Genomic DNA, 12050 nt, shown 5'->3' on the forward strand with positions numbered 1-12050 from the left:
ATTCAGTTCTCGGTTCTGGCATCAGAACCTTGACGCATATCTCTCTTGGTAAAAATCTCTAGAATGCGTGGTCAAACTTGTAGTCTGTAATTCCCTTAATTCTTTTTGGACGTTTTTTGCTCACGAGTCCATATTAGGCCATATTAAAATAAGATATGTTTAAAATGCCTCCCCAAATTAGGGTAGGTAGGTCGGAGGACATTATTTAAATCCTTATTTTGTTTGCTGAGACCAATAATTTAAATACGTCCAATTTGGAGAATTACTGGATTTTTTTTGAAAAATGCGAAAAAATGCGAAAAAAATTATCCAGGGTTTGCAGGTGCAGGTTTTGCCAGGGTCGCTCGGGTCATTGCGGTTACCGGTACAGGGGAACAATAACCCTAGATTTACTGATTTAAAATGGCCGCCATCCCTGTTTTAACTCCATGGAGAAAAAAAATTGTCGATTTTCGAAAAACTAAGACGGTTAAAAGTTTTATTACACCAAGAGCTTTGAAATGAGCCCTCACAAGTGGTGGATCAGAAAAGAATTGTAAAAATTTGAGAGTCCGAATATATGTTTCTGAGTCGCATTCTACCTTAAGATTTAAAAATTATGAAATAGGACAATAGTTGTACATATCAATAATTGAGAGTTCTGACCTGCGACAGAATTTCCTGTTATTTAGTAATATTCCTGTTTGTGATATGAGACAAGTCTCCGTTATTTTGACGTCTCCATAGAGAATTATCAAAGTCTTTCCGACACTACGATTTGTGTACTTAATGCAATGTTATTGTTGACAAGTGAATTCTAGTTTCCACTAAAATTCCTCTTTCAACAGTAATGGTAGACGTTGTGTCTGTGCAGGCCGTGTCGATATGTTGCACCCTTTACATTTGGACGTTGCGGTGATATAGGCCAGCGGCTTTTTCCATCGACTGCTTTGTTGGATGAGTTGGCACCGCGTGACATAAGTTCGAGACCAATAAAAATGTATTGAATCGTGCATACAACATGAACAGGGAACACAGTTTACAACCTCAACAACAGTGCTAGAAATTCCAACAAAAGTCGCTAATGGATCTTCAAACCTTGCATATCCGATACAACGAATTTGAAATGGATCTCCTGAAGAATTGACCCTGCTTGTTGCTGGGTCTATGTTGATTGGGCCAACGTCCTGCGTTCTAGGAATTTATTATTTTACTTCCGTGACATTTTGTTTCATAGAATAAAAATATACATTGTATTGTCACGTATTGGAAATGATGTCACCAATATAATGTTTTTGCATCAGAGTGAAAGTGTGGGAGGCCTGGAAAGTTAAGACATCCGTTGATTTGTTTCGGTCTTCACAGTAAACAGGGACTAGCCGATTTCCAGAAAATGGAACCTATTTCGTTTGTCAATCGTTACGTGCTATTCTAGCTTTTTCTAAAACAAAATTAAAACTTGGGAGGGGTTGGGAGGGGGGGGGGGCTAAAGCTGTTCTCAAGCAGCCCCCAGATTTCAATTGAAAATATTACTCTCCCGCCCTCTATTTCCCCTCGCCTTACCAGGAATCACCCGCGCTTCCCTTTTCTCGACTAGATATCTTCTCCCACACTACTATTATTGCTAGCTGGTCTGCTATCCTTTTCCGAAAATTACCGAATGCTATTCATTGCCGGCGCATTTTCCTTTATCTAACTTGTCAGTTGAGCAAAAGAGTAAAACCTTTTCACAGCTGGTACAATAATAATGCGTGATTGATTACCAAGTAATATTAAGACACCTTTCTCACGAACATCTTCCCTAAATAGCAGAAATCGTTTCTGACATGAAACTGCGTCAAACATGCTACTCAAAATATTGTCAAAAGATGTCGACTTCATTCTTTTTAGGGGACATTGACAGTATCTGCAACTGTTAATGACGTTTCTGTCCTGTTTTCTGCAGAAAAAAAGGCACATTTTATCTCCCTAAAATATATTGAAATGCACAAACTACTTGGCTAAGCCCGGTCGACAAGACTCACTGTGCATGTTTAATGCACGATGTGTCGGTTGACAAGTGAACCCCACCCTTTGCACACATAAAGTCTTGTTTATCAGTTAAACACGAGACATTTGGACGTGGTTTTGTATGAAGAAGAAGAAACTAAAGTATTTTATAACGTTGACTAAAATGCTGGAGATTACGTCAATAATGAAGAGGGCGTAGCACGTTACACCCAGTTTTCCTTGCCCAAGGGCACTGTTTGCACAGATTTATTCAATTTTCAGCAATTTGTCAGTCAAATATTGAACCATTGTTAGGGTACACTTTCTAGCATTGCAAGCGGCAGTTACAAGTTGCGTGAGAAAGAAGTTTAAATTTATGCAATGTATACAAATCAGGAGATTCCTGGCGTTTTTACCTCCCCGGCGTTTTCCTCATTCGAACATTTTTAAAATGATATAGCTCCACTCTCGCTAGGAAAAATTTTGTGAAATTTTCACACTATTCTTGAAATGCTCTATAACAGAACAACAATTTTGTTTGGCAATAAAACACTTTCATTTGGAATGAGAAATATTTCAGGTTTACTTATAATGATTTTAATCATTTTTTTTGAATCTCAGTCTTTCGATTCCTGCCATTTAGGGATGGCAATAAAAATGCAAAACAAATTTGTCTTTTTTTCTTCATAATCTCTAGTTCAAATGAAATATATTTAATAAAACGATGTCGTTTTCAGACTTCAACTAATTTGTTTTATTGTTGACATCAAAATTGAGGGCTATTTTATCCCCCCACCGATAATATATGTACCCCTTCATTCGTAAACTGTTGCTACCACACAAAACTTTAGAGTCTTTGCTTTTTGAAATTATATAGTGTGAGGGATTTTTGTGAGAAATATTGCTTTTGGGAAACGTGAGTTTGTCAATCGCTACGCCACCTTAAAGTCAGCTACAGTGATAGAGTTTTAAATATTTAGAATAAAAATTAAATATCAAAGACCAGCTTCATTCTTAAGGAACAATAATGTGACCTCGGGAATGTTTTCGTTATTATAGTTGCCTACAGCAAAGGCGCTTTCTTATTCAGCTAAATTGTAGTTTACACAAAAATTATTTCTTTAGTCAACATAATTCATTGTTTTCGATATGAAATGCGGCTGTTCTTAAACGAACTCTACTCAGGAGGGATGTCGGATTATAATTGCGGCCATTTCTCACTTACAGCGTTTCGTAATGACAAGCTGAATACTGGGAAATCCCACAAGAGTAGGACACGAAGCACTGATTGCGTTACAAACAACACAAGATACTAGGAACACGTCAAAAGTTATAGTTAGCGGAAATAAATAAAATTTGATACTTTTCATGGGTAATTTTAGCACCAAATTTGTATATCTACACTTTCAAACGCTAATGACCTCATTTTGTTAAAAGAAGAGCTGAACTGAGTTGCTTGACCCCAAAACCCCGATGCGCAATTGTCACAATGCAAATCTTTATCATTCTGTTTTGAACCCATACTTTGAACCCGGAAACAAGGCAGCACAAAAGCTCTCGGCAAAAATTGCGCTCAAAATAGCCATGGCTTAGCCGCGGATGTTTCGCGTTCTGGCCGGGTCACTGAGAAGAGACGGAAATCGACATTTATCACTGCCGTCACTTCCGTTGAGTTCTCCTATCAATGATAACGGCACTTTCTAACAGCGATACTTTGAATGTAGTATCCGACATTGTCTGAGTACAATGCATATTGTATTACGCCATTAATGTAAATGGTTGTATTACATCATGACCTTCAATGGTTTTCAATAGTTTCATAATTGTGTTTAATTATTATCTATTTATTTACACTTTCATCGAGCAGCCGACTTTACATTCATCGGGGCTAACACCGAAGAAATATAAAAAAACTAAAAATCACAACAACAAGAAGACAGAAATTACACGGAACATGCCTTTTGACATCATCTTTCAAGTCAAATTTGGAGGTTTTCTGTAGCGAAGGGTATTCAACACTTTGGTACCTCGGAAGTGAAACCTGTACTTTGACAAGCTTTTGAAACACATCTTGATACACGACAGTTCTGGCGATAAGCAAATCGTGGATGATTATCGTGCACATTGCGAGCGAGGGTAAACAAACTAGATAAATACAGTGGACACGTCTCATTCCAACATTTAAACATTAACATTGCTGTAAATTAAAATGACTCAGTGTCCAACCGACAGGACATAAAGTTACAAATCAGTAAATATGTCAAGCATTTCTTAGATTCACGGAACCAGTTTAGACGACACGAATAATCATAACTGCAGAATTACGCATGTATATCTTTATTTTAATATAAATGCGAATTCAATAAAATTATTTAATGCTTTTAGGTATACTTTTATTGGGTGTAACTCACAATTATCCCTCTATTGACATTAAAATCATTATGTATTGTAACATTGAAAGCTATTTGAGGGCCTGCAATAGGAAGTGAGACCCGTTGATTTTAATATTCACAATCGAATACAGTGTATTGCTACGGATAAAAAAAAATTCTCACGATTGTATGAATAGGTTAGCGTGTCGTGGCGAGTCGCTCAGCATAATGTTTTAGAGGTTATCCTTACGTCATGATGGTCATTATCTGTCTTTGTCAACGTAAGACTGTACTGGCGCATCTTACTTGTCTGTCTGAGTATGTGAACTATGTAAACTTGGTGAAGAGAAAAACACGACAAGGATAAAAGAAAGTTCGGGGCGTTTGTCTCTGTTTTACCAGTATTGACGAAAGTTCAAAGGTGAAACTTTTAACAGTTGGAATCATTCCACCCACATGCAATCATACAATAAGATGGATCCCTTCCGCATCGACTAAAACACGAAGTGAAGTAACAAACAACGAAATCACGTGTCCATCAGCAGTTGTCTATACGTGAATAACAGGACTATTATTAATTTTAGTGTATGGCGTTTAAGTTGTAATTGGCACCGCATCATTTAAACAATATCGTTTAAATTATAATTCTTAATGATATTAGAATTTGGGCACGGGCATCCGAATTTATCTTCCTTTTCCAAAGAAACTATGATGACGCCAACGCCAGCATTGGCTTGAATGTCCTTCAGCAGATCAAAGTGTTATGACACAAAGCCCTACAGGGATGAATTCCTGGCTTCAATACCACGATTGGCATTATGTGCTGTTTCTCAGATCTGATAGTCCGTACTCAGGCACTTTCAAACATTATGCAAAATATGTCAACAGGAAGTTGAACGTTATCAAATGGTAGCATCGTCGCCATGTTTGTTATATCATTACTCAATATCAATACACTACCACTTCTCTCTTCAAGGGGTATATTGCTGATGACATCAAACTTACAGCAAATGGTCTCGAAAGATTTCAAATACAGTGGAAAGCAATGGTCTGCAATGTGTAATTTATATAAGTACACACATATAGGACATGACTCGGAATTGTACGTGTCAATAAACATGTCCCTTTAAAGTTTCGCGCAAGACTGTGAAATCCAAAAAAATGTCCTCAGGGAAATAAATCAAAATTGTGTATGTTAGGCTTATGAGTCAAGTCTCATCGTATTTGTCAAAACGTTTGAATTGGGTATTACGGAATTGCTCCATAATGTAGGCTATCGTTACATACAGACTTTGAAAGTGTTTAGTTCCAATTGTGAAAAAATATTGAAACTTACCGTCGATAATAGAAGTACGAGGACTGTGAAGCTAGGAGCAGTTTGACATAACCGACACGGATCCATTTCTGTTTGCTGTTTACAGCTCACATATAAGGCAAGAAGCGGAACTGAACGATGTGCTGGCGCTGGTGAACCAGGAAGAATATTGGCAAAAAGTATGAATGCGCAAACGCTGGCACGAGGATAGGAGTTTTTGCCGGGGTGACCGGTTAGTTGACACCGTTAGCTTTGTTTAAACATCAATTGTGTCGTGCAATCACTGAAAACACAAACTCGTAGCACTTATCGACCCAAACAATCATGACAGCGAGCTGGGACAAAGTCTACTGCAGTCGGAGGACGCGATGTATCGGGGTTAACGGGACAGATATTTTCTACGCGCGACAAAATAATCTCTACGTGATATGAATAGCAAATCCAGGGCAAACAGGAAACGAGTTCGAGCTCCGTCGGGTTCGTGCATACGGTCAACTTCAATCAGTTCGACTTTTTAGCCATCGCGACAGATCAGGAGTTCAGAGATCGGTGAATTGTCGGTGTGTGATTTTGCAGAAGTGGCGCGACAGTGTACGACCGCTGCGAAGCATACACTGCTCATACAAACGCTATTCAACCGTTTAATAAAAGATATATTGTACAGGTATTTATGACGCCGGGTCAAAGGAGCAGAGTATCGTGCAACGTAAGGCTGCGTTCACAAACACCTGTGTAGGGGAGTAAACAATATCTAATTTGTTCAAGTACTCTCCTCCTGTAACAATATATAAAAATCAAACACCCCGTCATTCTCATAATAATGTTTTGACACCCTAAAATATAATTCAGTCACATCTGCAGAGGCGGTGATGGACTGTATGTATCAATTTCTTCTCTTTTCTTGATTAACCCGCCCCATAAACTGATCAGAAACATTAGAACTGAGTAAAAAAAATTATGATTATTGTATGCAAAAGCAAAATCTAAAGTGGTATTTGAATGCAGTAATTTCTAAAATATTGTGTATTGACAGCAACGAGAGATACAAAATGACAAATGAAAGTTTTGAAATTTAAATTTACGTATTCTTGTACCTTGATGACTGGGAAAGATAACTTTGTCTTTATAGGTATGATGACAAATTTCGCGGTAAAGATGACAAACTTAGTAAAAGGCTTTGCGAAATGGCCACAGAAGGAAACGAAATTACAGGAGACTAAAAATAAGTCATTACATGTACTTCCGTCTGATTGTACTGTAGCTGTTTGAAGAATCTCAAATCAGCTATAGTCTAACAAGTTATTACGGCTGGGTAATAGAGCAAGGGAAAATGGCTGGCAAAATTTCATTATCAGTCGGCGCTCGACTGAAAGTACGTGAAACAAACATGAATATCACGTGACAAACATCACCCGCAGTACATATTCGGATACAACCGTATCGTGTCCCACTCGGTTTCGGCCTCTCACTATCAGTCTTACAAAACTACACCTGAAAATTGTTTTGGGTAAACCGGGGCAATAGGTCATATGCAAATAGCTAAATACCACAGAGCCCATCAATATATGCATACTGTTCCTTTTTAAGGTGGAATTCGCCTCGGGGACAGATATTCTGACTCTCAATATTCTTTTGGCCAACAACTTATCGGGGCTAAATTTGAGGCTCATTGAGTGAATAAAGTTCTCACCGGCTTAGGTTTATGAAAATCGAGAATTTTATTTTCCCTCATAGAGATAACACCGGAATGGCGGCCATTTTGAATTTCAAAAATCAGTAAATATTGTGTAATTTGTTTCTCTGGTGCCAAAATTGGTATGGTCACCCCTATCTTTATTCTTGATTTTGAAAGAGAACGGTCGAAAGTTTGATTTAGGAAATTGATGTTCGAGGCGCGAACTACATCGTGGAGACTTAGAAACGGGCTTTAAGTAAAACTGTCAGAGCCAACATGTGATGATCAATATGGAACCTTAGCACACACCTTTAGATTGAAGTCTCTGTTGTAGAATTCTGCAAATTATTGTGCGTAGGCTGTATGCATCAATTCCAAACATTCTGCTCATTGTAATCTAGATCACCATGTTCACTGGAGGGTTTGGTGCAATATACGCTAGCTTTATGAATGTGAGAAAGCTTTAAGGTAGTGTGCGCCTAGAAAGTGAAAGACTTAAAACTTTTGCTCAAACTTTCCTTAAGGAATATTTCGATTATTCTCTTTCAAAATAAAGAATAAAACTCGGGGGTCACGGTGCAAACTGAGGTACTAGAGAAACAAATTACCAAAGATTTTCCGATATGTGAAATTCAAAATAGCCGCTATTCCTGTGTAAACTTTATTGAAAAAATTTCAATGGATACTGAATATCTATTCCCGAAGCGCATTCTACCTAAAATATGTGTGAACAATACACCTAACTGCGAACTTTTTTCGTTAAACTAGACTTTTAGTTGACCTTGAAGATTAGTCCATTATACATGGCACTTTCATTAAGCGGTATAATTATTTTTTCAAGTTCACCCCAAGGTCAGTATTTTTAAGTATCTCCTGATGCATCCTCATTTTTGAGCCCCCCCCCCTCCAATTCCCAAACCTCTTCAGACGTGTTTGTGTACGCAGCCTAAATTTGTTTCTTCGGACTGTTTGACACAGTTGCATGTTGATTTATCATTGGGTCGAGCGACCTCTCGCACGAGCTTTACACAAAATATTTGCTCTCACACTTTACCTAGCAGGGACCAGCAAACTTGACATGCAAATAATAAACGCGGACTACAGTATTAAGCCTTGTAATCAGGTTACCAATGCCACTGCGCAACGTGTGACGATTTCACAAAGATCAGTTTAAACTAGTCCAAACAAACCGAATAGCAAAGTTCACTAGACTGTCTGTCAGCAATGGTATACCTGTACACGTACGTGTGTTGTTAACATCAAAACAATGTCGGAGTTCGTCATGACCGACCGTGTTTTGTCATCAGTTCATAAATTACTGACATGATTGCTGAAATGTTTGCCCTCAGATGTGCTATCGGCTAAAGTTTCTCTTATCTTTGTTCCCTTTTTACCTTGCACTGACTGTCTGTGTGTGTCTCTCTCTTGACGTTGCCTCCATTGTCATTTTTTTTGCTGTCTCTGCTCTCTGTCTGTCTGTCTGTCTGTCTCTCTCTCTCTCTCTCTCTCTCTCTCTCTCTCTCTCTCTCTCTCTCTCTCTCTCTCTCTCTCTCTCTCTCTCTCTCAGATATACTTCTCTAGCGACAAGAGTAAGAACAGTACACTATCTATAAATTGCTGATATCATGTGTTTAGCTTGACCTCCTGTTAATTAATCGTTGATATACAATACACGCATTAAATATATGTCTCTAGCGCAACGTTTGATGGGAGAATTATTCACCGTAATCGCTGCTTTTAGATTTGCATATGTACACAAAATCTATTTTTTCAGATATGTAGCCAAATCTGTACTGCGGCATTTTGTAATACTGACGCATTTTGTAATAACTTACGCAAAATGTAATAAGGGGTATCAGCATTTGTAATAACTGACGCATTTTGTAATAACGTCTGCAGTATTTTGTAATAAACCAGTCTACGCGTTTTGTAACAAGGGTATCGGCATTTAGTAATAAAAATTGTCTACGTAAAATGTAACAAGGGTATCAGCATTTTGTAATAATTCGCACTTTGTAATAACAGTTAACGCATTTTGTAATAATTTTAAAAATTTTTCCCAGTTTTAAAGCATTAACAGATATTTTTTGACTTTGGAATGGTATTACAAAGTGTTTGCTTACTCGTTAAGTAAGTACAAAACTTGATCGCTCCCTGACTTCCATTTCAAATTTGAATGACTTAATTTTAGATAGCTGTCAATCAGTATTTTTACCAACTGATCATCTGAGGCAGGTAACTACTAGATTTTGACTAGTTTATTATCATATATTTGAGAGAATAATTGGTATACACAGTCAGTTGATTTATTAAATAGAGGATAACAACATTCTTTCTGATGTACATGTATTGCAGACAACCAGCAATCAACAGGTAGATACTCAGATAAAATAAAATATAATAACATAAAATAAATTACTATACATCTGCCTTCGCAAACAATAGAATCGAGCTTCCGTAAAAACGGGCACGTAACGGGCATGCAGTAACCTCTTTACTTTCATATTTGATAATAAACATTGCATAATTGAATGGCTCCATACTGAAACTCCATACTGTACTTAAAAATAACTTCTGATAAAAGAAACAGAAGTAAATGTATTACGACTGTTTGCAGGTGAAAAATATTATGAGGTAATATCGACAGTTCACCAAGACGGCACTGTACAAATCTGGCACGACATCGCTGCTCGGCTCGTACATCCGATGTTGGATGACCACGCGATGTAAACAAAGATGGCGCTTACCCTTAACCCGCTCGCAGAATATGCCTTTAAAGTGTATGGAATAATGCATCGGAAACGACGGGTGCATATATTCTTGATAAAAAAGGAGATGTATGATATAGAAATACCGGGCAACGCGCTGACCATTAACGTTTGTTTGTGGGCAAGGAAGAGAGGAAAGCCAAAAATTAACGGGCGAGGCTTGCCGAGCCCGGTAATTTGGCTTTCCTCGAGCCCGCGCCCACAAATAAACGTTAATGGTCAGATCGGAGTCTGTTATTTCCATTATATTATCACCGAACGCAAGGAAACCGTCAAAATTTCCGAAAATTTCAGGAGCGAACGACAACTGGGCCCCAGAAACTGAGCAATACGCGACGCACTGTCACGCGCGCTGTCAAAAATTGGCAAAGCCGGAGATGTTTTCAGAAAAAAGTATTTTAAGTTGACCTACAAGTGCTCCAGTTTATTTTGTGATTGATTATGAATTACGTTTGAGCTGTAAAATTACGATACTTTGAGTCGTTAATCTTATTATTCATATTCACGGGCATGTAATCAAACCATTACTGTGTATTTTTGGTCAGTCACGTGGTTTAGCTCGACATCAAAATGCGACGGGCAGAGCATGGTAATATAATAATAACTATTACGAAAACACCGCAAAGTAAGCATTCAGACATTAGTGCAACGCATCGCCGGACGCGCTAAACGCGCGCTAATGACCAAATCTATGTGTCGTTATACATTCTTTGCGTTATTTTCATAATAACCTTAACTATACTGAAGTAATCTAAAGTAAACAAAATTAAAACTAAACAAAACTAAACTCAACACAACTAAACTAAACTAAATAGTCAGAATAATCTGATGTTTTAGTGATTTGACTTGTTAGTCGTCCGCGGGGACTCACAGATTGGGTCCCGTCCATCTGTGCGTCCGTGCGTCCGTGCGTCCGTTCGTCCGCAGTCGTTTCTCAGACACTGCTGAACAAATTTTGTTCAAACTTGGCACAAAGGCATAGCACTATGACCTACAGATGCACATCGATTTATTTTTCGATACGATTCAATATGGCCGCAAGGTGGCCATATTTTTGCGATTTTTCATGTCTTTGAGCCATAACTCAAACATCCTTGAACCGATTCTATTCAAACTTGGCACAAAGGCATAGCACTATGACCTACAGATGCACACCGATTTATTTTTCGATACGATTCAATATGGCCGCAAGGTGGCCATATTTTTGCGATTTTTCATGTCTTTGAGCCATAACTCAAACATCCTTGAACCGATTTTGTTCAAACATTGCACAAAGGCAAAGCACTATGGCATACATATGCATGTATCAATTAACCTTGCGATAGGAGCCAATATGGCTGCAGAACTGCCATTTTGTTGGAATTTTGCATGTCTTTGAAACTTAATTCAAAGGTCATTACACCGATTTTGTCCAAACTTGGCACAAAGATCATGCACTATGGCATACATGTACATGTCAATGTACTTCGTGACATGTTCCAATATGGTTGCCAGATTGTCATTTTCCCCCAATATCGCTGCTAGATGGTCATTTTTGGATTTCTTCATGTCTTTGAGGCTTAATCATATGCAAATATTCCTTATCCAATGTTGAGACTTGGTACAAAGATAAAGTACTATGGCATACATATGCAGGTCTACTAATTTTGTGCTATGATCCATATAGTCAATAGACAGCCATTTGATTTCAATTTTGGTGTGATTTTTTATGTCTTTAAAACATAAACATAGGTCACTGTCCTTCGATGGACTGATTTTGTTTAAACGTGATATGGCTGCATTTTTGTGCACATTAATTTGTTTCATTATATGATCCGACATGGCTAATTACAACAGCATACCCGATCCCATACCATTTCTAAACTTCCACCAAAACATGTGTATAGTATGTGCCATCATGACACTAGAGGCAGTGAGGGCATCGTTATGTGTGATATAATCAAAAGTTCCTT

At 38.0% G+C, this 12050-nt stretch overlaps 2 protein-coding genes across 3 annotated transcripts in view; both read right to left on the bottom strand.

The window, feature by feature from the left end:
- Positions 1–6078, bottom strand: part of LOC139116589 (receptor-type tyrosine-protein phosphatase H-like) — a 31025-nt gene extending 24947 nt beyond the window's left edge. The window contains exon 1 of one of the 2 annotated variants that reach the window (XM_070679195.1): positions 5677–6078. In XM_070679195.1, coding sequence (XP_070535296.1) covers positions 5677–5742 — 66 coding nt within the window. In that variant the 5' untranslated portion in view covers positions 5743–6078. The remainder of the gene's footprint in view (positions 1–5676) is intronic. The other variant, XM_070679188.1, reaches the window with a different exon arrangement.
- LOC139116605 (actin-1-like) overlaps positions 1–12050 on the bottom strand; it is a 244120-nt gene that overhangs the window by 41988 nt on the left and 190082 nt on the right. The window lies entirely within an intron of this gene.

The sequence above is a fragment of the Ptychodera flava genome, chromosome 2, assembly GCF_041260155.1.
Source record: "Ptychodera flava strain L36383 chromosome 2, AS_Pfla_20210202, whole genome shotgun sequence".
NCBI classification, from domain to species: domain Eukaryota; kingdom Metazoa; phylum Hemichordata; class Enteropneusta; family Ptychoderidae; genus Ptychodera; species Ptychodera flava.